General features: G+C 41.0%; 1 protein-coding gene across 1 annotated transcript in view; it reads left to right on the forward strand.

Moving 5' to 3' along the window:
* The window catches only part of LOC135883712 (multiple epidermal growth factor-like domains protein 6), a 276,711-nt gene that overhangs the window by 142,872 nt on the left and 106,489 nt on the right, over nucleotides 1-27,350 (forward strand). The window contains 1 exon segment of the mRNA XM_065410949.1: nucleotides 24,973-25,095. Within this exon segment, the coding sequence (XP_065267021.1) occupies nucleotides 24,973-25,095 (123 nt within the window).

The following is a 27,350-nucleotide window of genomic DNA, read 5'->3' on the forward strand; positions in this document are numbered from 1 at the left end:
AGGGAGATGGGGTCCTGCTGCCGCTGCTGCGCCGAGTCTCCCCAGGGCAGCGCTGTACAGGGCGCCGCCGGGCTGGGCAGGGGGCGCGGATCCCAGCTCGCGCTGGCAGGGCGAGTGGCTGGGCCAGGGCCGGCTCCCGGCAATGCCGCCCCAAGCAAAAAAATAAAAAATAAAAATAAAAAAGGGGGGCCGGAGTGCCGCCTCTTAGAAAGTGCCGCCCCAAGCACGTGCTTGGAGGGCTGGTGCCTAGAGCCGGCCCTGCTTCTACCTCAGTTGCTTCAGTGGAGCAGCTTGGTTGTAACTGAGAGCAGAATTTGACCCAGTGAATCAAAACTTGTAACTGCAAAGATTTATCCTTCAAGTTCATTTTCTAAATCTCTTTGCAAATTGATTGTATGTCATCTATTTTTAGCTATGACTTCAAGAGACATAGATTTTTAAAAACCTAAATTGTCAAAACATAAAAGCAGGAAGCAGTTTAAATGTATGAATTGTAAGGAGCAATAAACAACATAACTCCTACATTAGCATAAAAACTAATTATGTTCACATGTGAGAGTTGGCATGAAATTTGCTCACAGCAAATAGCAGAGCCCTTGTACAGAATATCTGATCAGTTTACATGTACTGTATCATTAATTCTTGTAAATCAGATTATTCATATTTCACTCATTCAGAAACTAGAAAAAAGTTAGCAGAACAAATGTACTTTAGTCAATGTGGGGGAAATGTTTTTATTAGTTGGTCATTTAGTGAACTATAACAATAATTTCCCAGATAGCAGTTTACAAAGAGTAATTAAGCCTCATAGCACACCTATAATGTGACTATTTATATCCCTAACCTAAAGTGCAGAATGATAAAGTCACTTGCCTAATGTCATAGTTAGCCAGTGGCAGAGCCAAAAATCCACTTAATATGAAATCCCATAAGTGGCAGTTCTCTCCCTTTTCTCTTTTTTAGCTTCTCCATGAAATCACAGATGGGAATTCTTTCATGTGGGCCCCTGGTGTTCCATGATCCAGGTTATTCTCTTCATCTTCTAAGCACGGAGGCACTTCTTTTTTTAACCCTCTCTCTATAGCTTAAGTTCTGCCAGCAGGTAGAGCTGCTTAGAAGACTGACTGGCTCTCTAGCTCCCCAGGGTTTTGCTTCTAGCCAAAGAAGCAAGAAATTCTTCTAGGTTTCTTGTCTTTATCCACACAGGAGCTTGTTCCATAATATTTTTTTATTGTTCATCGGTGCCCCTCTGGAAAGGAGAGGATCCTTGGAGAACAGGATTGTGTAAGAAACTGTAATTGGAGAAGAAAATATGGCCCCGTAGAAAGCCCAGCTAAGATCAAAGTGGATCTTGCACATGGCTCAGCTGTGCAATAAGGTACCACTTTCCCCACTCTACAGCAGTGTCGCAGGGCAACCTGAAGTTGTTTGGGGCAGAAATTCAGCAGCAGGAGCTGACTGTGCAGAATCTCCAAGTCAGTTGTCCCTGACCACTTGGTGCTTCTGAACATGTGAAGAATGGCAGCAAGGGCAGACTCCAACAGCAGCAATGTGGCAGACAAGCTTTAAACAGATTGAGGCAGAAATTCAGCAGCAGGACCTGGCATTTTTGAAGCAACAAACCAGAGATTCTTGGCTGTGTGTGGGATGGGATTTGTTTGTTGTGGGGTAGGGGAGGTTAGTGTTTTTTCTATTCTGACTGGGGTGAAATATGGTGTCCAGGAGTGTCTCCAAGAGTCTATCAGGAAGTCAGATTACACAGTACCCCACAACCACCCTTTTCAGACTGCCATGGTAACTGGCTATTTTTTACCCCAGTGATTCCAAGAAGGGCTTTAGCCAGTCGTGATTGGGGTCAGTGTCTTGAACCCCTGCCCCTTCAATGGTTCTGTCATCCACTTCCTTCTGAAGGCAGCTAGAACTCTCATAGGCTCTGGTTTGGTTTGATTTCAAAACCTATTTAGATACCTCATATTTATTATCGATTCCCATTCCATCGGGGCAGACTCAGTGAGCTGGCAGAGCTGTTGATACAAGTTTACCTTCTATTCTCCTGGCCTAGTACATTCCTCTATTTTACCACTGCGTTTTCTGTTGTTTTTATTTATTTATTTTTTGCAGGATGCACACAGCAATCTAGCTCATACTGCCACCCTATCTGTACCAGTAGACCTGTTTTCTATTTGGCCTCCCTTTGGTCAGTGTGATCTAACCCAGCCTGCCTTTTTGCCACATTTACTGGTTGCTTTTCTTATCAAGGTAGCAGAGCAGCCTATTCCATAAGGCCAGCCCAAGAGTGACAGGAAGAGAGAAAGGAAGAAAGCGGAAAGGATTGAGAAATGCAAAAAACAAATCAAACCCAAAAAATCCCACCCTTGAACATTGCTATCTTTCAAAGTTTTCTAATCTTCTGAATCAAATTTTAAAAAATTGACATGTGGTCTCAAAAATATCAGAGTCTTTCCAGAGATCTAAGTTGCCCACCTTCATCTATCCTGTCACCCCCTTCTTCCTCTGCACCAGTTCGGGCAAGGAAGGACAGTATTGCAAACCTCATTTTGTCAGAAATAATTACTCCTTTTCCAGAGGATTTTTTTAGGTGTCATTCAACACTCTCCCTGGTAGGAAAGAGAACAGACAGGTTATGGGTCTGTCCATGTCGTTTGACAATGTGAAAGGCCCTTTCTGCACTGAGTGCTGGCCTTTCTGACTATGATTCCTCCTCAGGATTTTTTGTTGTCCTACAAGGAAGCCTGTCCCTACATGCCAATTTTTAGTGCCACTAGGCTACCTACCCATTCCAATTCCAGGCAATGCCCTTTGACTTCTCTTGCATTCCTTGTTTTCTCAACACTTCAGTGGTATCTCTGATAGCTAGTCTATGGCAGGAAAGCCATAGATGATCTGTTGATAGCCCTCCACAGTGAAATTCTATATGTACATACTGACCAAATCTTTCAAGTGCTTGAGTCCCTCAACTTCATTATTTTCAGAAGCCCTTAGTGGCCTCTCAAGATCTGTCCCACCTCTATCAGTGTCCTGGTTCTAATACAGTTGTCCAAGGAAAGATTTCACAAGTTGTATTTCTTCTAGGAATTCTTCAAATATTTTTTCCTCAAGGGACTCCAGGACAAATCCAGTTAGTTTGTCTGACATTGACCAGATTTGGAAACTGTTCTATAGTGAACCGTCAACTGTCCTGCTTATCAGGGAAATTTCTAGAATTGGGAAACAGATTCTTCTACATCCCCGAGTGAGTTCAGATAGGCCCCATTCAATTCTAGGCAAATGGTTATCACAGGAAGCTCATTGGAACATCTTCCTAGAGTTACAAACAGTTAATGAGGTGGTTCTCTGTAGTCTTACATTTCCCTCTAGATTTGGTTGCCATTCACTCAACAATATGATTTCTGTGTCATACTTGCACTTCCAGACTAGAATAAATAAGTACAAGTTAAAAATCCTGTATGGAACCATGGAAATTCTCTTGATTCTGGATCAGGATGTTCTGTTGAGTACTTATTACTTGATTATTTATAGCAGTACCTGATGTGTGCCAGGTGCTTACCAAGTCCTCATTAAGGACAGCCTCTGCTCCAAGGAGTTCACAGCATAAGGTATCTAATAATTAAAACAACCTACATTTTCACAGAAGAGCTGCCTATAGGTCAACGGACTAAGCAGATGCTGAATGGACACATAAGAATGAAAACTAAATCACTGAGTCCTCAAGTAGTTAACAAAATTAGCAATCCAGGCACCCATAGTGTCTCAAATTCCCACATGTCAGTTCATCATCCTTGAACTTACTTGACTGGGGGAAATTTCTATTCAGAGATCTTCAAACTCTCAGACCTACAACACTGTAGGCTCTTGCCCTAGGACCTGAGAGGTTTTATCTTCTGGAGCGTGAATATTTACGAAAGCTCATTGACTTCCCAATCAAACTGAGAAACTGTCCATGAATCTGGGTTTTTCAATGGATTCAGAGCACTGGATCATCACAGTGCTCTTGAATAGACAAGAATCCTATTTTGTCTCACCACCAGGTACATATTGGAGATCCTTCTAAATGGATCTACTGTTAGAAGCCTTGTAGCACATTCCCTCCATGTCTGGAAATCCCTCTCCCCCCCCCCCCTCCAGCACCCACATTTCCCAGTTCCTTAATGATATGTCCCTACAGAGTTGCTATCAGGAGACTAGCAGAATGATTCAATACTTCAGGTAATTCCTGTACCTTCTTTTTTTAATATATGGAGGAGTCTTCCCCATACATTCTTTTAAAAGTTTTTCCTGTTAGCAATTACAAAGGCATGAAAGTTAGTGAGTTCCTCTGGAATTCTTATGTGAGTAACTTTTTCCCCCTACATGTGGTGATTGTAAGAATTTTCTGTCCCCCCAAATTGTTTTTCACTTGAATCAACCTATTTACTTGCCTTCTTTGTATGCCAAGCCCTTCCACAATTGGGAGAATCAGTTGCACACTTTAGATGTGGTCAAATTCTGTTTACGCAAAACTAATCCTTGGGGGAGGATGCAATTTTAGAACTAGTTGGCTGACCTACAGAGGTAGTGTAAGGCATCTATAGACACTCTTTGGATGGATAAATTCTGTCGTTTGTAAGGCCTACAAACTGTTCATAAAAGATCTCCCTCCTTTTGTGAGGGCTTACTCAGTCAAGATGTGGATATCTCCTGTGCAGAATGGCACAACCCTTTGTTCAGGTAATTTTGCTGTAGGGCTACCTGGTTTTTAGTGTTGTTTTCTTATCCATCGCTTTCAAATAAATGTGTTGTCTTTTCTGGTTAGGCTTATAGACAGGAGGTTCTGCAGTCTCGCACTTGGTTTTCAGTCATTAAAACCCTTCATATGGTGGGGGAAGGATGAAGAAGAAAAGCAAAAAAACAAATACCCACAAATAACAGCTGTTTTTCCTCCCGGCTAAATTTTCTTGACGTTTTAATTTTCCCTCCCATTTGTGGATTGGTTTTACTGCTGGTTACTTCCCAGTGGTAATGGATCATGGAGCACCAGGTGTCCACAAGGGAGAAAGGTAAGTATATTTTATCAATCTGTAATTTTTCCTTCTCTGAAGTGGGCATCTGGCGTTCTCTGAGACCCACCCCTAAATTCCAGTTAGAAGGGAAATATCTCAATTCTTCCTTTATCCCCATTGTGCTAGGTGGTGTATAAACACAGAACAAAAAGCTTGCAATCAAACTAGAATAGTGGCAAGATACCTTGGTCTTAAATGCCAACAGTATGAACGGGACATCCAGATCCACATTTCTTTCACACTAATATCATCATCTCTCAACTCTGCCAGTGCCTGGCCAACATCAATGTAGGATGAAAAACAGCTGGCTTAAGTTGAACCTAAGCAATATAAAAGAGATGTTAATGGAAAGGAGGACGCACTTTGAAGAACTAGTTACCTTCATCACATCACCCTCTGTCAAGGAAATCCACCCCTAGAATGTCACATCATTCTGTAGCCTTAGAGCTAGTCTACACTGGCAAGGTTAAAGCGCTGTGCTCTAAAAAAACCCACGTCCACAAGAGGTGTAGCTAGTAGTGCTGGTAGTGTGGTTCCCAGCACTGTTGCAATGTCTACACTGGCGCTTTACAGCACTGAAACTTTCTCGCCCAGGAGTGTGAAAAAACACCTCCCTGAACACAGCAAGTTGCAGCGCTGTAAAGTGCCAGTGTAGACAAGCCATTAGAGACCTATTAGTTGTCTAGCTCTGCTGGGGTTTCAAAACATTGTGGCTCCAAAAAAATCCTTACTCCTAATGTTGGCTAGAAAATCTGTGGCCCATCCTATCAAAGGATAACTTGGCCATATGGAACACTTCCACAACAGCACAGTTTTCAAGTATTGTGACTTCAAGTATAGCTTACAAGTATTTGACATCTCAAGAGTATTGTGAGGTTTTTATCTGGTTTATCATATTGTGAAACACACTTTTTGGTTCTGTGGTCTCTCTAGGCATAATATATATATATATATATATATAGGTTTCCTGAATGCCCTATTAGCATGGACATTAACTAATTTACTCCAGTTTTATACTGGTGTAACCAAGAGCAAAATTCGGTCCTGCACAGTAACTGTTTGACATTTCAAAAAACTGAAAAAGTAGGCTAAACTGTAGCTAAAAATTGAGTTCTAAAATAATTTCCGGAAGCCCTTCATAAATATGACATTGATTCATTGATGTACAGATCATTAGCCTAGAGTCTCCTCTATTCATCTATCATTTCAATTATTTCCAGACTTCCCAAAGGTCTCAGACAAATGGGAGATAATTTGCATTTTGTACATTAATGACCTTTGTAGGAATTGTATTTTTTCCCCATCATATACACCTCTACCTCGATATAATGCTGTCCCCAGGAGCCAAAAAATCTTACCGCGTTATAGGTGAAACCGCGCTATATCGAACTTGCTTTGATCCGCCGGAGTGCGCAATCCCGCCCCCCCCGGAGCGCTTCTTTACCGCGTTATATCCGAATTCGTGTTATATCGGGTCACATTATATCGGGGTAGAGGTGTAATTATATTTTGGTTTTGTTTGTTTTTCCCCCCTTTCAAATGCTGTATGCAACCAACTTGTAATTGAATCACAAGTTTACAGTTGGTGAGAGTGAGACAACACGATAAGCAGAAGGAAGGACAGAATCAAATTACTATATAGTTTTTCATATAAAGATATTTTGCACTTCATTGAGCTCTTTAAATGAATATCTCAACGGGTTTTCAAACTTGAAGTAAAGCTGCCAGCATCATGGTGAATTATGTATTATATCCATTTTACAAAGAAGCAAACAGAATCAGAGGACATGGACAGAGAAGTCAAATTACTTCCTTGAGATTACACAGTGAGTCAGGGGAAGGATTAGGAATGCAACCCAAGGGTGAAATTTTGGCCTCATTGAAGTCAGTGGCAAAACTCCAGGATGGGAGCAGGATTTCTTCTCAGGAGTCCTGTCTTAGTGTCCTATTCTAACCATGAGAGAACCATTAAAGAAACTCCAGACAAATATTACTTTAAAATAAATAAATAAAATACATATGTCTTAACACTTTAATTCCATAGGCATCTGGAATTCTCTCCCCCTGAAATCATACAGGAAATAACATGTCCTAGCTTAACACCATCAACCAATCACTCCATGGGGGCAAAACTCAACACCTACTGTAAAAACGGGAAGGGTGAGCACTGAAGAGAATGTATTTCTTGGGCTCTCTTCTTTATACTGTGTAATCACTTTCAGTTCACCTTTTGTACTGGGGATGTAGCAGTCTGAACAGGTTTTGCTCTTCATGGTCAAAACCAGAATCAGTTCTTTTTCTTCATCCTGCTAAAGACACCCTGCTGGGTGGCCTTTAAGGTCTTTTTCCTAGGATGGTATTTACTTACTGGGTCATGTGGTTTTGTTTCTGTCTGAAGAATAAAATTATTTTCAGAAATTCCAGAGCAGTAATTTTAAAGCTTTTTTTTTAATTCTCTGAACATGTTTGTTCATGTTTAGTTTTTCCTAATGGGTGTTTTTAATTGTGTATGTCAAAGAAGCCACTGCCACTACTATTCAGTTTTAGCATTCATACGTTCATGCTCATTCCATTGTAACCATACTGTATGATACATTTATACATTATAGTACCTTTCATTCAGAAGCAACCCAAACCTCAGTTCTATGTACAGATGATTCGCTCAACACTGAAATGACTTCTGGAGGGAGAGTCATTCAGAAGCAGCAAGTCTATGCACCAGTTTTTAGGAAAGGAATTGATAAATCATGGGCCAGAGTCTCTTCTTTGATCTAGCTTGTCTGCACTGGCAGCACAAAGGGTCTGTAAAGCCAGTGGATTGCCCTAGCAGAGCATTCCGCTGATGTGCAAGAGTCCCTAGCTGGCACAGAGACAGCATAGCTGAACACTGCACCAAGCCTTGCCAACATAAACAATGACCAAGGGGATCTATCAGGGAAGTGGAAGGGGAGTATGGGGATGGACTCTGCTCTCTGGCTCTTCTCAGCTGGTGTTCTGGCTCCCTGAGGCATCAGCGCTAATGCTCTTATGAGAAATGCCATAGGATATTTTAACTCTCATCAAAAAAGCCATAATTTCCAGTAGTGAAGTACCCTCCGCATCTCAGCACTATGCTAGGGCTGGTTCAGTACTGACTCCAAAAGCAGAGCACCACCTGCTTAGTCATCAAAACCAGTCCATAGGGTTACCATAGGGTTTTCTTTCCAGATCTCCCCTGACCAGGTACTGACCAGGCCTATCTTTGCTTAGTTTATGAGATCACAGACAAGGATGATGATATTAAATTACTTATTACCCTTTTCTCCATCTCTCAGCCTCTGAATTTAGCTTTAGAAGTGTACTAGCAGTACCGACTTTACACTGGCGTTCTTGTCTGGGTTACTATTTATATCTTTTCTATATTAGGCAAATACACCTCATTTTCTGCTTTCAATTATTCATTCTCATCAGGTTCCATGTGCAGTACCCCAGGGAATTATATCTATTTAATAAAATGAAGCTCTTCAGAGTTATAAATGGGCCACATAAATTACACACTGCAAGCAAAGTCAAGAAAGAATTGAAACAGAGTGGGGTGAAGTAATATCTTTTGTTGGACCAACTTCTGTTGGTGAAAGAGACAAGCTTTCAAGCTTACACAGAGCTCTCAGGTCATCAGGAGAGTTCTGTGTAGCTCGAAAGCTTGTCTCTTTCACCAACAGAAGTTAGTCCAATAAAAGATATTATTGCACCCACCTTGCATCTCTAGTATCCTGGGACCAACAACAACATGGCAAAAGAAAAAAATTGTCCTGTTTCATTATATTATAACTCAGAAAAAACCTGCCTGGCTGATTCCCTTCAGACTTTCCAAAAATCCTCTTGCTCCACAATTGTCAAAATTATCAGGCTAATTTGTTTTAAAGCAGTGGTTTGCAACCTTTTTTCATTTGCAGACCCCTAAAAAATTTCGAATGGAGGTACGGGTCCCTTTGGAAATCTTAGATGTAGTGTCTGGACCCCCAGGGATTTGTGGATCACAAGTTGAAAACCACTGTTTTAAAGTAATATTCAGGAAGACTAAGCTTACATAGAGAGAGTATCATGAAAATCTAATTGGAGCTTTCACTGTGTGACTTCGGTGTTTGCCATTAGAAGTTCACAGCAACCACAATGTGGTATCTGAGATCCAATAAATCTTCCTTTTACTTAGCCATTGAAAACAGTGTTATCTGATATACTGTACTTATTTCTTGGTCTAAGATTTTTAACAGCCACCAGCCTATGTTGCCTCCTAGATTTCAGAACCATCCATAATTTTATATTTAAGCTTGGCAGAATTTGAATTTTGGTTTTTGTTTTTTGAAATTTTGGTGGATAATAACAATGTTCATTTTTAACCTTTGTTTTTGATTTTTATTGACTTAAATTTTCACTGTGAAGCTGCAGAAGTCTACTTGCGTGGCTGTGGGTCCTGGGATACCAGACCCCTACAGGCACTACGTGTGAGGGACTCTGCGCTAAGCGTGTGGGAGGCTGTGCTTGCTGGATGGAGCAGAGATCTGCCCCGGCTGGGACTACAAGGAGGAGGATGAGCCCCTGGCTGTGGGGGAGGCCACTCTGCTGTTGAACAGCTCCTGCCCAGGGATGGTCATTGCACACCTACCCAATGAGTAAGTGAGCAGCGCTTTGGTGGTAACAGGGCTGCAGAGAAGTCCCTGCATGGCTGAGGGTCTGGGATACCAGATCCCCATGGGCACTAGGTATGGAGAAGGTTGCACTTGACGACTGCTATTGATGCATAGTATTTTTTGTCAGTTTCAGTGTGTCAGGTAAAATTGATATTTACAGACAACTAATGATTTAAATCAAATCCTGCCAAGCCTATTTGTATTACATGCGCTTTATATCAGAGGGGTAGCCGTGTTAGTCTGTATCCACAAAAGCAACAAGGAGTCTGATGGCACCTTAAAGACTAACAGATTTATTTGGGCATAAGCTTTCGGGGGTAAAAAATGAAGTGGTTTTTTTACCCACGAAAGCTTATGCCCAATGAAATCTTAGTCATTAAGGTGCCACCAGACTTCTCATTGTTTTTGTACAAGTGCTTGTTCATATTTCACACCTTCCTTTTGTGAGTCAGAATATATTTGACTGTCTCCTCCATGCAGAAAAGTAATCTGATTTATTTGCGTGAAAGGAATTTATTTTTGATAGAAACTTAAGGCCAGAGTTCCAAATGAGGAAACCCAAGTTGTGAATGTGTAATCCACACTATAAAAGTGTAGGTATCTTCCCTTCTGTAGTAGTTGGTCCACAGAAGAGGTTTCAGAGTCAGTTACTGCTCCCATTAGGAAGGCTCATACACTTAGTGCAGAAGGTCCCAGGTTCAAAACCGACTGTGAGCCGAAGGGTTGTTCTAGATCAAACTGTGCCTACTTTGGAGCTGCCTGAGATAGAAACAGATGTCACCCATGCTCCACAGAGCTGGTTAAAGTAGAAGCTGGTGTATGAGGGTGAGTTAGATGAGAGTAAATGTATTGATTTGAGTTGGTTTCCTTTTCTGAAGGAACCCAACTGTGCCACGGGGGAAACTGCCATAGCTGCAAATGACACATTTGTGTGGGTGAAGAAGCGTGTGCACAGAAAATAGGATACCATACTAGTCTTTATCTGTAATTACCCAAGCTACATGCAGATGTGATATTTTCTGGCACAAGGTTATGTCTGCAAACTTTGTAGGTACAACTTAGATGCCTATGTTTGTCTCTTAATATAAAGGACTGAATTGTTTGGCTTTCAATCTATGTTTTCAATTTGTGTTAAACATTTCTAGTATAGTTGTCTTTTAAAACTGCTTGAAATAAGATCCCTGCAACAGATTGGCATTATTTAATACTGCTGACCTTACCATCATTCATACAATGCCATCGATTATCCTAAAACAGATCACTGTACAGACGTATGCTTTATTTAAGATTTCCCAACAACATGCCATTTATTAATAATTCAGAAAAGTATGGAATCTAGCTATCTTTTCTGACCATGTTTAAAAGTATAAACTAATCACATCTGAAAAGACAAAGTGGATAATTCAAAACTTTTAAATGATTTATGCTACCTCTCTGACTCTTGACCGAAAAATACAAACTGAAAGATACGAAATGTCTTTCAATGGGTGTAAATGAATTGAGTATGGCTGTCATCAAAACCAGATGCATGACATCTAGTTAGATTTTAAAGACAAATGTAGTGCTTATTAGAAACCAGAGTGCAAAGTTTGTACTACAACTGGCTCCGTTTGGCCCCGATACAAATCATTTTTCAGCAGTGTATGATTTAGAAATTATAGTCCTCTGACTTCTGCTTGTGATCACCTTTGACTTCTGACAGTCTCAACACTTGAGATCACATATTATGATAACTAGAACTACCAGGCTGTTAAATTCAAACTGCTTCCCTCGCTGTTAACCAGACTGAGCATGGTGTGCGCATATTGTTTGCAAAATAAACACTGCATTAAGTGTGATTTATATTCATAAGGAAATACACTATGCTTAGGAAATTGTACTGTAGTATAATACCAGTGCTTTCTTTGTCAAGTAGACTGTGGTTAATGAAGAATAACTCAGATTTCTTGGATCCTTTGGTTTCAATTTTTCACCAACAAAGGCAAAATGATAACTTTAGATACAAGTTTATATGTCTATTAATTTATATATATTTCTCTTTTTTTATCTAGGTATATCTTCCAGATACTACTTTAGCCGTCCCTCCGGAATATTCTAGGGATTTCTCCCTTCTACTTTGGGGAGAATATAACATCTAGAAATTAAGGGCCAGAGTTTCAAAAGGACTCAGCACCCAGCAGCTCCTATGGTTCTTAGTGGGAACAGCTGAATATTGTGCACACTTGAAAATTGGTTTCTTTGTTTAGATGCCTTATTGGATACTGGCCTCTTTTGGAAATCTGGTCCTTGGTCATAACAGCAGTTAATAGGCATCCCTTAGCATCAGTTAGATTAGATGAACTCACAAGACCTATTAAGCAATGAAATCTCAGGGAATAATGACTTCCCTGTGGGAGTCTGCAGATTAAACTGATGAAGATTTAATCATCTCTGTCTGTGGATTCTTTTGCCCTTGACACAGCAGATCTGTTGTTAGAAAAGACTTGTGACAGGGGGCATCCAAATGGTGATAAAATTATGTCTGTATTAGCTCTTTATAAGGAAACAAACACAAACTCACTAAAATATTAATCAGTTTAGATAGTATGATTTTGGTTTTCCCATCCAGAGTGTGATTACAGAAAAGTTATTTGGTTTTAGTCAGAATAAGAATGAAATATTGTAACTAGAGCTACCCTAACCATTCCCACTCAGGACACTATTTAACAATAAGTACAATAAAACCTCCAGTGTAACGTGAAAAAATTTCACCTATACTTAGTTGTTTTTAGGTTACATGAAAAGTAAACAATTAGAAGTCTTGAAAAGACTTTTATTTACATTTAATCCTTCTAGACTCCACACTCTACAATGGAGTTCGTTTTAACTAGAAATGAATGTGCTATAGTCAAGGCTAAGTTTTTGTCAGGGATATTTTTAGTAAAAGTCACGAACAGGTCATGGGCAATAATGAAAAATTCACGGAAGCCATGACCTGTCCGTAACTTTTACTAAAAATACCCATGATGAAATAGGTAGCCGTGGGGGGTGGGAGGGCCTGGGAGCTCCAGGGTCCCCCTCCACTGGGGGTCCCCCTTGCCACCTGCTGCAGCTGGGAGCTGCCAGGTCCCCCCTGCCACCCGCGATTCCCCCTGCTACCAGGTGCCCCCTGCTTCCCGCGGTGGTGGGAGTAGTGGGGGTCCCCCTTGCCTGCCAGGAGCGGTGGATCCCCCTGCCACCCGTGGTGGCCGGGAGCAGCAGCAGGGAGCTGCGGGGCTCTCCCCTGCCACCCGCGGTGACTGGGAGCTACAGGAGTACCCCGCAGCACCCTGCCTCCGCAGGTGGCAGGGGACCCTGTAGCTCCCAACCAGCACTGGCTAAAGTCACGGTCGTCTTTGGAAGTCATGGATTCTGTGACTTCCGTGATCTCCGTGACTAAATCACAGTGTTAGCTATAGTGAAAGTAAATGTTTATGTTGGTTTATACTGTTTAACCATTATAACTGCACATGCCTGTCTCTTGCAAATGGCTTAGCTTTGCATACTTTTTATCCATGTTTCCCAATTCCAGCATGGTAACCTGATTTATAAGACTAACAAATTTATTTGTGCATAAGCTTTTGTGGGCTAAAACCCACTTCATCAGATTCATGGAGTGAAGTGGGTTTTAGCCCATGAAAGCTTATGCCCAAATAAATGTGTTAGTATCAACGGTGCAACAAGGACTCCTTGTTGTTTTTGCTGATACAGACTAACACGGCTACCTCTCTGATACCTGATTTATAATAGAACATCAGCAAAAAAATATTTCCTTAAGAGAATGTCTTTATGAATAATGAGGGCAGGAAAGGGAGTTAAGGCAGCTTGTTGGGAGTAAAGGAAGTGCTGGCCAAGTGTCAGGCTTACTATTTGGCACTGACCAAACAGATGTCCTCTTCCTTCCTCTGTCACTTAATCTGGATATCCAAAGACAGCAAACCACAAGCTTGCCTCTTCTTCAAGATACACTCTGTGAACTCTTCCTGAGGCACTGCAGCCAACAGGCTGTGTTTGGAATTAATTTCAACACCTCAGAGCCTGCAAGAAACCCAGCCTTGTTTTATAGAACCTTGAAACCTTAAACGTAGCCACTGTGCCTTTGGGAATGATCCTTGAAGAGCATTACCTATCTGGGATACAAGTGAGAACCCATATCTTAGAATCAACCATGCAGACAAAGGGGGGGCAGGGGAAGAGAGGTCTATTCTCCATATCATTTACGTGTATCTCCCTTTCAAGGGTAACGGGAGTAACATAGGCATCAAAGAGTCTAGACCTCCTCGTGTACAATGAGATAACTACATTTTTAGATGAAAGCAAAGGCCTTTGAGAAGAACAGTACTGAGCTCTCTATTATTTTAGTACCAAAAAAAAAAGGCTTTTGTAAAGAGAGATGGGGTAGGGATAGAGCAGGATTGGTCTGTGCACAGAATTATTATGAAGACACATGCAGTATAATATAGAACACCATATTTTATATTTTGTTCATCATGCTCGATATGGAGGCTACCTGCAAAGCCACCACACTAGGAAAACGAGAACACTTGTCTTTAATTGCAAGGACTGTACTTGAGGTAGGGGATTCACACGCTTTCTCTGCAATCACGGTTATAGCCATACTCCATAATCATCTCCAATCATGGCTAATTAGTTCGTTAGTCTGTGGTGCTACTGGGGGCATTCAGCTGCATTATTAATTTCTAGTCTGTGAAAATACATTTAGAAAATAGATACCTCTGCAAGATTTTATTTCACAATGATTTTTTTTCTGATTTACTTGATTACTGTTGATGTAGAAAAGAAAACCTGCTTATGGTTTTACTCTGTTGTTCAGAAATTAAGCCTGCTTTTTAGGTGGTAAAAGAGGATACATTCAAAACGGATAGAAATATTGTTTTCACACAACATGTAATTACACTGTGGAACTCATTGCCACAGCAAGTCATTGAGGCCAAGAACTTAGCAATATTCAGAACGGGATTGGACATTTATACGGATATCAAGAATATTTAGGGTTGTCAGACTTTGTTATAACACATATTTTGGGATGGATATTGAACTTCATACTCCAGGGCTTAAGCCAATCTCTAACTATGGCCTGCTACACTGGTGGTGTCATGTAGGATATGTGTACCTACACACTGCAGTGAAAAGGAAGCTGCATCCACACTGCGAAGCAACATGTGGCAGTGAAAGGCTTTGGCATGGGGGAGGCCATGGGGAAAGACACTGGCTGTGGGGAGGCAGCAGGACACAGCACTGTTAAAAATATGTAGACACGGGAGGCACTGCTTTGGCACATAGAGAGCCATATAGGGTATATACCCTAACGTTCTGCCATGTCTCTCTTTGCCTAAGCAGTGCTTCAGTATTTACCCTGCTACTTATATCCTTGCTATGGGGGCATGCAGTGTTTGTACTGTACATGCCGCTGTAAGTGTAGACACCACCTAGAAGAGATCACAATGAGAACAAATGTAGGGACAGACTATCCTGCATGTGTTTACCGCAGGGTTCCTATACCTTCCTCTGAAGCGTCTGGTACTGGTCATTGTGGGGGGCAGGATACTGGACTTGGTGGACCTTGGGTCTCAGCCAGGATGGCTATTCCTATGTTCCTACCAGCTTCCTTGGTTTTCAAGAGTTGTTGAGGTTTTCAAGATCATTTAATTTGTTATCTAAACCTTGAGCCTGCTTCTTCTCACTGGGTTTTTCGCTGACCTTAACGAAGTTACTTTGGATGTCAGTGAAACTAAGAGGGGAATATCAGGCTCCTTATCTTCAGCCTACGATTTTAAAAAGGAAAAACGAGTGTGTCTCCTATGGAGTTGTCATTTTTGTATTCCAGAAAAAAAATCTCCAGAAGAAAAGCATGAAACAGTATCTTTAATCTGCTCCAACAATAAAAGAAAGATAGCCATTTAAGAGGCTCTCATTCAAACAGGAAGGAGAGTTGTAGAAGGGATACATGGAATTAGATAACCAATGAGCTCCACTTATATAAAGGTGACATGGTGGTTTGGAGGAGGCTGTGTAGCAGATTAACATTACAAAATGAGGTGACAATTTGAGAAAGTGCAGGCGCTGCAGCTGTCAGTAAACACAATGGCTATGACGGGTGTATAACTGTGAATTCACTCAATGAATCTGTGCCAAGCTGTCAGATAAGTTTGCTTCATTTATTGGATGCATGTTAGTAGCATCTCAGATTTACAGTACTTCATAATCCGGCACAATAAGAAATATTCATTCTGCTTATTGACTTTATGGAACAAGAAATGCTAATAAAGCATTGAGTGTTTAATAAATACACTTGTAGGGCTGCACTTCACTATTAGAGCAAGAGCTTTGTTTTCTATTGAGGTGGATAATTTACAGTTAACACTGGAAACGGTAGACTTTATGTAAGATTTAGAGACAACTGCCAATAAAGGAAAAATGTTCTCGATTTTTCCTAGGGTGACCAGATGTCCCGATTTTATAGGGACAATCGTGATTTTGGGGTTTTTTTCTTGTATAGGCTCCTATTACCCCCCACCCCTTGACCCGATTTTTCACATTTGCTGTCTGGTCACCCTAATTTCTCCTCCTTTTGTTCTTTTTATAGAAACCAAGCTGTATGGGGAATGGGCATCTCTGTCTATCTCCCTGTCTCTCTTTAGATATTTCTGTATAATATTACATGTGTGTATTGATTAGAATAAGGTATAATGTGTAATATCAGAGAATGGTCCAAACTGCAAAGGTGAGATCTGAACTTCCCCAAAGTTCAGGAGTTATGCAGACCTGAAATTTTGGTTTTAGACCATCTGGGCCATGATTTTCAAAATTGGGTGTCAAAAATTTGTTTCCAAAACCTATATTTAGGCATCTAAGTGGCATGATTTTCAAAAGTGCTGAGCTTCCATTATCTCCCGCTGAGTGGCTGGATGCTCAGCACTTTGAAAATCAAGCAAAGTGATTTAGGTGCCTAACTATGGATTTAGGTGCCTAACTCTAGATACCCATTTTAAACATCTTTATCCAGATATAGGGATAACATTACTCATGAGTGACTAAGCCAAGGTATGGGTTATTGGCAATGAAGTTGTACTAAAGACTATGCCAATTTAAAATCTTTATCATTAGCCATCATGTATTCTGTATATGCCACATATTTTACCAGTATTTTGGAAACATTTTAGAGAGTTTTAAAAACATTACTGAAACTATTTTTCATATACATGCAAAGCAAAATACCTCAGTTACCAGAGTTGCAAGGCTCAGGAAGAGAGAGAAATTAAAACAAATGAATATTCTCTAAAACTTCTCTCAAAAGATTTTTGTTAACCAAAAATATACTTATCTTGAAGTTCATTATCACAAATCTTTCCAGCCCTAGAAAGGAGTGCATTGCATCCCATTGGTAAGCTTGAAATCTCCCCTTTCCATTGATATTAAGTGCCTGTCTGTAGCCCTGGAGAGGGTGTAATTCCACATTTAGGTGGAAAAGGGAAGAAATATTTCCCAGATAGGTAATTTTTTTTAAATTGTGGATGTATAAAACTGCTCATGGATTTGGAATGTTGGAATAACTCATAGGGGGAGATTGATTACTTGGCAGAGTAAAGGTGAACTGCAGACCCTTCCAATGAACTGGTTTATTACATGGCTATGACCTCCACATATACATCTGTATGTATGATACAAAATATATATATATTTGTGTATGCACATTTTTTAAACTTGTGTGTCTAAAGTTAGACACTAAAATTTACATTTAGGGCCTGATTATGTGGATACTTACACCCACGCTTAATTTAAAGTGCGTGAGTCGCATTTGCATGATTGGAACCTTAGACGTCTACATTGCCCCTGAAGTCAGTGGAAGCTGCAGGTGCTCAACACATCTGAAAATGAGGCTACTTACTTGTATGCCTGTATTGATTTCGGTGTCTAACTGAGTGCTCGAGTCCAAAACAAAGAAGTGATAGAACTCCTCAGATGTGGCTCCTGCTATGGAAGGAGAGATGGTGCTGGTAACCTGGGCGGAAGCCAGGGGGACCTTCTCCCCACTCTTGAAGGAGGGATGGTGGCTTGGTAACTTGGGTGGACCCCAGAGGAACCCCCAGAATCCCTCTCCTTGCTCCAGAAGGAGAGATGGTGGGTAAACCTAGGGTGACCCATATCAGTCCTACCTTCCTACTCCTGAAGAAGAGATGGCAGCTAGCTAACCTGGGCAGGCTGGGAAGTTGAAGAGGTGGAGGAGATGGTGAGGAGATGGTTTCTTTTCTTTTGCTTCCGGACCTGCTCCAGAAGAAGAGATGGCAACTAGGTAACCTGGTTGTGGGGAGCCGGGTCAGATGTACCAGAACACCATTCCAGCTCCCCAACCAAGTGTTGGAACACTGTTTAGAAGTGCACTGGCACAACTCAAGCACTGGTCTAGCCTTTTTGGTCCCCAGAGTTTGACATTTTTACCATGATCTCTGGGAGACCATAACTGGGAAGAAATTGGATTAGTTGTTGGATTCATCTTCAAGGTAAATATTTTCTGTTTGTTCTAGCCTTGAACTAAAGTCGCTCCATGTTAGTACAGGGGTGTAGAAGGAAGCTCTGGCCTGGGACCAAGGAGTTTGGAGACCGGGAGGGGGAATCAGGGCTGGGGCATGGGGGTTGGGATGTGGCTTGGCCCCGCTCCAGCTGGGGCGCTGGTTCGGGGGCCGCACCATGCAGCTCCCGGAAGCCATGCTATGGCCCCGCTCTGGCTCCTACACATTCCAATGGTCCCCTCTGGTGCTCCAATGGGAGCTGCAGGGGCGGTGCCTGCAGGTGGGGCAGCGTGCAGAGCCACCTAGCCGTGCCTCCATGTAGGAGCCAAAGAAGGGACATGTCACTGCTTCCGGGAACCATTTGAGGTAAGCACCGCTCGGAGCCTGCACCCCTGAGCCTCTCCCCACATCCCAACCCCCCTGCCCCAGCCCTGATTCCCCCTCCCGGTCTCCAAACTCCTTGGTCCCAGGCCAGAGCTCCCTTCTACACCCCAAACTCCTCATCCCCAGCCCCACCCCAGAGCCCACACCCCCAACCAGAGCCCGCACCCCCTCCCGCACCCCAACCCCAATTTTGTGAGCATTCATGGCCCGCCATACAATTTCTATTCCCTGATTTGGCCCTCAGGCCAAAAAGTTTGCCCACCCATGTGCTAGTATAACACTTCTAAGCTAATTAAAAGAGTTTTCCCTTGGAATGATGATGTGCTTTATTCATGTGGTATTCCACATTCCTGAATGATTTTACAGATTTTTATTCCACTTCAGTGATCTATTACAAGTCCACTGAGCTATGCAGTAAAGTCAGCTTATTATGGTTCAGAGCACACATTAGCCCTACAGGGGTGGTCAGTGAAACAAAAGCCATAGCATATGTGGCTGTTTAAACAGAAGAAGAAGAAATTGGTTACATACAGAAGATAAACATTATAACCCTGGGATTTGTTTTAAAAATTAGGTCATAGACATGAGATTCTCTTTATCGTCTATTAAAAATTGTTGCATAAACTTATTAATAGAATACCTTTTAATTCTAGAAAATGGGAGTTAATGTGTTCCCTAAATCCAAGCACTGTTTCTTATATTTAAATAGTAAATTTGTATGAGAACTCATCATGTCATTTTCTTTCTGGAAGACTTCAGTCTCTCATTGAAGGGGTGCATTTCTTAAGTGAATATGTGGGGGGGGGGGTTTCTTCTGCAGAGCTTTTACATCTTGATGTGAGTGCCGTCTTTTTTTCCCAGGTGTTTCTTTTTTGAAGACAAAACAGAAATTTTTGTGGACAGTCTGATTTTATCTAAAATTTTTCTTTTTTATTATTATTCTTTTAGTTTTAAACCAAATTTTCAACTGAAAATCAAAATATTTTCGGGGTGGGAGGGACTGAGGAAGAGTTAAAATTTTCCACTGAAAACTTTGATTAAAAGGTGTTGTCCCCCCACTCCTGGGGGGAACATTTTCAAACCAACTCTACTACATGATATTCACAGAGCTGGTGTGAGTAGCATTAACTAAACTGCGGAGAAAAAGAGGCTTCTTCAGATGGTTCCTTCTCCCTCTTTCACATGTTTAGTTTAGAAAAGGAGATCCATTTCAAGGGAGAAAGCCACCTTCTCCTAATCTGAAATAATAAATAGCTGAAGGTAATAAAAAAGATTTTGGAGAATTTAAAATCAACAAGGGGATTATACAGTGATCTACAGTACTATGTGTGTATGAAGTATATGAAATACATATGCATGTATCCAGAATCCAGGTGTTTACAATAATAAATTTAAAACCCATCATGTTTGACTCTTCTACATGTATATGACAATATAGAATATGTAAGGGTCATCTAGAAACTGTATGATACATGTGGAAGTGGGTTTAACTCCTTTGTTTCAGGAATAAAACAGGATTAAAAGATTTTATAAAGTGTCTGCTATGGATTGGTTTGTGTGTGGCAATATTGGCTCTACATAAATTTTCACTATTGAACTTGCAAACATCACAATTATTTCTTGAAGTGCCCACATCTTGTTATTACAGATGGATCAATAGTCTTGATAACACTTTGTCAGACCTAACCTAGTAGACTTGTAATATGTCAGAGAATGTTTGTCATTTATCTTGCCATGCATGAGACAAATGTATTTGCAACCTTGAATAACATTGAATGTGGAAAGCAGACTGAAATGTATCATGTGGCAGGGGTTTTTGACAGGGTGTGGGGAGGTAGGTTTGGTTTTTTTATGCATAGTATATGAATCTGCAGGTTAAAATCCTGAACACTGTGTGTGTTCTAAGAATACAGAACAGCTGACTGAGGCCTGTGAGGCTTAAATTTGTGGAAGGCATGTTTTATCTAGTCTCTTTCTGATCATTTATTTAGCAGTAGGTAACCTAATTCCTTTATTGAGCTCCGAGGACAGATTAGCAAGGCACAAAACCAGAGGAGGCTTTCTAAATGAGAGAGTGGTTACAGGTCAGGGGGAAGAACCTTGGCCATAGCTCGGAACTATGGCAATTTACACCCATTGAGGATCTGGCCCTAGATGCGTTAAGCACCAGCTGAGGGGGAGATGGCTATAGCTCAAAGCAGTGCAAGATTCATTGTGTTTTCTGTTATTAAAACCGCTCTACTTCATGTGCTGGATTAATGTTGATAAGCTTCAGAGGAACAGTATGTTTTAAGGAGAAATGTGAATAAAGAGAGTAGGTTTCTTGGCACAGCAGGAGGAGGAGTATTTCCTGGTGTAAGAGAGAACTGGGAAGAAGGCATGGCACATATGCAAGTGTTAGGATAGAGATGAAGGAAATCGTGGGTGGAGCATACGGTGCAAGAAGGAGAGGAGGAGGAGGAAGAGGTTTGTAATGACACATTACAAATACTCTTTAAAAGGTGTAAACCATACTGTAAACCACAGCTTTTTCATGATGAACAAGAAATAAATGTATTTATGTTCCTAATACAAATACTTTGCAATCAAGAAGAAAGACAATGTACTTAGTACTTTCGCATTCAAAGCATATTTTTGGAACTACTCTTGGATAATATCAAAAAAGTAAATGTGAAGTTCTCAAAAAGTTTAAAAAGAAAGTTTTTGTTTCAAAACACAGAAAAAATTAGACTATATAGGGTAGTGTCCATCAGTCTGTCAATATTTAAATCTCTAGGAGGTAATATAGTATTGTCTGTTCCTCAAATAATTTTTGGTAAATTATCACATTTTGATGGTGACCACTGACCAGTCCTCAGTACTCATAATGTAAATAGAATTGGAAACTGTAAAAGAAGGTTAGCGTATGGGTCATTATTAGGGTTGCCAACTTGGTAATATTTAAAAACCAGACACTCCATCAGAAGTGCCCTAACCTCCCTTGCCCTGCCTCTTCCCCCTGAGGCCCCACCCCCGTCCACTCCTCTTCCTCCTCCCTCCCGGTCACTCGCTGCTTTTCCCCTCCCCGCCCCTGCCTGGGTCAGGAGGGGTTCGCCTGAGGAGCTGGGGCTGGGAGCTGCAGTCGCCCAATGCAGGTAGGAGGCAGCCTCAGCTGAGTAGGAGCTGACGCGGGTTAGTGACCAAGTGCCTTCCTGCCTCCCCCACCCGCAGTAACCGGACTTTGAGTGTCTGAGTGAGTAGATCTGACCAGACACTGTCAGATCCTCTTTTTGACTGGTCTTTCCAGTCGAAAACCAGGCACCTGACCACCCTAGTTATTGTTTGTTATCATCAGGCCTTATCCAGATGTCTGGTGGTTAATGGAAGGAAATTTCCTGGAACATGCCTTAATGTTATCATGCAAGACCTAAGGAAAAGGTATAGGTTTCACTGCCAAACTTCACCAGGCCAAATATTAGGCCCAGTTAAATCAACGGCAAAACTCTCATTGACTTCAGAAGGATTAAGATTTGGCTGGCTGTGTCTTTTTAACTTAGCATTGTTTTCCAATACTGTTGAGGATACAGTGAAACTTCTTTTGTGACCCATTAGACAATGTGTAGAGCTATGGAGAAATTAGTTGTGGTGAGTTTGCACACCCTTAGTTTCATTTTGTGTTTCTGATGTCAGAAAACTAAAAAAATAAAAGCAAAACGTATTCAAAATTGCCAACTGTAGACAGGTTTAGTGTGGCTGGATGGTTTCTACCAAAAGCTAGAAGTCAGAAAGTTCATCTTAAATTCATCAAAGGATTAACCGACTTTGGTAAAACTTAAAATGATCTTAGCCCAAGGTTCAGGTTTGTGACAGATTCCAACAGCTCTTTTATGTATATATGTAAAATTCCCTTCATTTTTTATCTCCTTTGAAGTACTGTGTTTTTCTGTTGATCAAAATCTAATAAATAGAGTTTTAAAAGGAGGGTTTTTTTCCCCTCAGAAACGAAGGTTTCTAACATTAAAGTCATTTTCATATACTTTTGCAGCTAGGATTATGCCTCTCTGTTTTTACCCAATCTTGCCCCCACTCATCTTGCGTTCCCTCAGCTCTTGCTTTTTAACCTGAAAATAATGTGAACAGCCCCTTCTAGTGCCAACACCACTGTTGCTTATAGAACTGTCACACTCCCAGGTATTGAAAACCCACTGTGTTCCTTAACCCTGGGTTTCTACTTAATAACACGCTGAGTAGCTCTGCTGTGCCAACAAGCCTGTTCAGGACTCTCATCCCCAAATTAAAAAAGACCAACCTCTTCATGCAGATTTTTCCTGTCAGTGCTTAACCATGAATACATAAAAATGTCCCTACGTGGCATTCTAGACAATACTAATGTTTCAGATCCAGCAGTAATAAGATAAAAACATCACCCAAAAATCCCTTGTGAAATATGTGAGGCACATGTGGCAATGACCCAAATCCACATGTGCTGCTTTTCATTCCGTTTGCTATCCCACCAGTATATTTTACAACTTTCCCATTTGGAAAATACTTCCTTAGGACTTTTTTTGTCCATGAGCCCTTTCAACAGGCCATGAGTAGCCTGCTATTACCATTCCCTGCCCCAGAAACTCTCATTCTGAATGTATGAATAAATGGGTTGAAAAAAGCCGCCTTAAATTCTTAAATATTGAATGGGTAGTCAGTACCAATAATAATAAATTGTCACAGTTCAGGACAACTGCACGTCTGTCCCCCTCCATGGTCCCTCAAGAGCACCCTTTCTAGGCTCCTGGCTCCTCAGGAGTCACCTTTCTTGGGCGGAGACCCACATCTCTCTCTCTCCCTCCTGACCAGGGTTTTTTCCAGGCTGCACAGTTCCTTCCCTACACTGTGATATCCCCAGCAAGCCAACCTGCCTAAACAGGCCAGTGTCTGCACTTTGCTTTCTCTTAGAATGCTGTGAACAGTGGTAATTGCCAGAAGTCACAAGTTGTAACTCTTTCTAAACAAGCACACTTGTCCTTAAGGTGAAAGTACTACAGAGAAAACATAAAAACAATAGACAGAAAACAATAGACAAAAAACCTACCAGAGGTCACCCATCAGTCTTATGGGGCCTCAGTAGGCCAAAGTCCTTCCATCCCTTCCCGGGGACTCTCCTTGTACAAAAGGTCTTGTCTGTTTGCTGGATTTGAAAGAATCCAGTTTAAACTCAGGCTATTCATCCAAAAGTCCTTTCTTGGTCTGTTGGTCTCTGGAGAATCCAGTCTGAACCACTGCAGGTGGTGGTATTTCTCTGGCGGCATTACAATCTGAATGAATTTGCCTAATCACCCCCACTGTTCTTGGTTCCTGGAGGAGCTGTATGTAGCTGAGGCCTGGCCTGACATGAGTAATTAACACAAGAAGGCCTCAGTTCTTGGAAGATACAAATAGGGATGTAAATGAATCATCAGATTGAAAACAGAATGTTTGTGCTAAATAAGATAAGTAAATAGGTCAGTAGGTTAAAAAAGGCAGAATGTCTGAGCCAACTAAGATAGGAGGGAGAATGCTCAGGGAACTGTTTACTATGAACTAGATAACAAGGGGCAAAATAAGTTAGGAATGCAGAGATAAAATAAAGAGGAAATTGAACCATGGACAGCGAGTGGGCAGCACCTGTTGCACAGGGATTGGTTCCTGCAAAATAACCAAGCCAATCCAAAAATGTGATGCTATGTATAGTAAATGCAATGAGATATGTAATGTATATAAAGTGAGAGGGTTTCTGTGTAACTTTGGAGCTGTGATGTACCCTGCACCCCTCCCCACTGTGTTTGAGTCTGATCAACTCAGTGTAGCACTGCTGTATGCCAAATAAAGATACCTGAGTGACGAAGGCTGCAGTCAAACTGAGTTTTTTGGAAGCCAAGTGAAAAGAGGTGTCAGAGGGTCACATTCTCCCATGGAATTACATATAGTCCCTGGCCCACACTGAAATAATTTGAATACAGTCAGCGCTCCCAAAGATATTGCAGGAAGTTACATATCTGACACATTAACATTGTGGTAAGGGTTTCAGGCAAGGTCGGGGTCTCATTTTGTTAGGCACTGTACACATACACACAGGAAGACGTAGACCCTGCTCTGAATTGCTGAATATCTAAGACAAGACATAAGCAACGATGGGGCACATCCTATTTTAGGAGGCTATAAGGAGCAGATCTTAGTTGCTTCTTCACCTGGTAAAAGCAGAAAGATGCACAGTGTTATTGAAGGAAGAGACAATTTAGTCAATGCCTACTTTGTATTCAGTGTCTAATTTTTATATGCTATTTCCCACTACAGATGTAAATGAATGTACCATTGAGAATGGTGGTTGTCAGGACCAGTGCTGCAATACTATTGGCAGCTACTACTGCAGATGTCCAGCTGGCCAGAAACTGGGCGAAGATGGAAAATCATGTGAAGGTAACATTCTGTACTGTGTCTCTTTACTGATAAAAAATCTGAGAACATCCTTGGAATGAAAACTGAGAGAGTTACCTTTTATCTAGAGCCAGCTGAAGTGCATAAATTCAGAATTGTCAAGAGTGCAGATCTTCTCCTGTCTGGATTATGAAGATGTAACTCTAAGAACACTTCAAAGGGTTCTTATGAAAAATGTATCATTTTGCCCTGGATTTGTTCTGATTATGGAATTTCAATCATCAGTTTAAAAACCTGAAGAAAGTGTATACATTTGAAAGTATTTCATCCATTTCTAAAACAAAATGTGCTTATCAGAAAATACACATACATTTCTGCACTTCAGTTGCAGTTCCACAGCTACAGATTAAGCGTCTAAAATAAGATTTGAAATCACATGCTACATAAACCCATTTGCCTTCTTTCTTAGGGAAACATGAAGCCAGATTCCTAGTTAAGATCTGGGGTGAATTTCATCCCTATGCAAAGGGCCAGCTTCAAAATAAAGTTTGCATGAGACTTACGTGCTAAATAGGTCTTATTTTAGCCCTCTGCACATGGCTGAATTTTATCATGGCTGTTCTGCAGCACTTTGGTAACATAAAACAGCTGTAAACCTGGTCTAACTGGCCCATTAAGCCAGGTTCAAAGCTATTTTGCATCAGCAAACTGATGCAAAGTAGTTAGTGTACCAGTAAATTTGGCCCACAGAGCAGTAAGCTGTAGCATGTGATGCCCTCCAAAAAGGTTTAGTTTATTTCTGAGGTCCCATGTGATCTTTCAGATGTGAACTTAGAAACCACCCGCTAAAACTCTCGTGCACACGTGCTGGGACTGGTTATTTGCAGAGCTGTTGCCCTCTATCTTGTGTGGCTGTATTTCCTTGCTGCAGTAAACAAATAGTTGAAGTTCTTTTGGTTCCTTCAGGATGAAAGGTGTTATATATATGTAGATTCTTGCAAAACATATTATCAACTTTCACAGCATGAAGACATTTCTGTTTTCCCCATTGTACAGAATCGTACAAATTCCTCTCTGCCGGGATTTCATTTTACTTTTGTCCTTTGCCTCCAGATTTTTAGGTTAGATACATTGCTGTGTATGTCCCAGCTGTGATTATATTCTTTACTATATCTCTATAGCTTATTCAGGAACACTCTTTCCCAGACTGGAAGGTTATAGGATTAGCTTCCACAGCAAGCTATCAGTCGGTATCCAGCTTGACAATGTAAATAAGAAGTAGATGGGCATTTTCTTTTGATTGAAGTGTTTTTTTGTTTGTTTGTTTCTTAGTTTTAACTGATGTCCTATGTGCGTCCCTTTGATGGATTTTTATATTCCAAATACACAAACTCAGAAAAAGTGTACATAATTCAAAGAGTTTTACTACCTTTCTTCAGTCTCCTGTTATTAACTTTCATGATTCTTTGGAAATGTTTCTGTGGACAAGTTTGTATGTGTTTATATTGTTGAATACTTACAGTTTTCAGATTTGCTTAAAAGTAATTAATTGAGCTTCCAGATAATCCTTCTTGTATTGAAAGCAAAGATTACCCATCTCACTCCTAAATTGCTTAAATATAACAACACAATTTTTGTGAGAGCAGTAATGAGCTAGTCATGTATGTCTCCTCCTCAAATGTGGCATTACATTCTTTAAAAGGTGAAGCTAAGGATGTTTGACTCTCCTGTCAGGCATTTCCTCATGAGCAATTACAGAGGGATGTGGTGTTAGCCATTATGAAGCTTATTTAAAACAATAGAAATAACATAAGTGTACAATTACAGTGTTCACCATTGAAGTTTTTACAGTTTTTTCTTTTGTTTAATGATCACTAAAACATTAGTTGGGGGAGGGATAGCTCAGTGGTTTGAGCATTGGCCTGCTAAATCTAGGGTTGTGAGTTCAATCCTTGAGAAGACCACTTAGGGATCTGAGGCAAAATCAGTACTTGGTCCTGCTAATGAAGGCAGGGGGCTGGACTTGATGACCTTTCAAGGTCCCTTCCAGTTCTAGGAGATCAGATATCTCCATTTAATTATTTATTGTAATAAGCCGGTGGTTTTCAACCTTTTTCATTTGCGCCCCCCTAAAAAATTTCAAATTGAGGTGTGGGCCCCTTTGGAAATCTTACACTTAGTCTGTGGACCCCCAGTGGTCTGCATTCCACAGCTTGAAAACTGCTGTCAAGCCAATGGAATACCACAAGTATAGCAGGGATGATAATTACTTGCAAACAGCTGTTGTTAAGATTTTA

Source organism: Emys orbicularis, chromosome 9 (genome assembly GCF_028017835.1).
Source record: "Emys orbicularis isolate rEmyOrb1 chromosome 9, rEmyOrb1.hap1, whole genome shotgun sequence".
Classification (NCBI taxonomy): Eukaryota; Metazoa; Chordata; order Testudines; family Emydidae; genus Emys; species Emys orbicularis.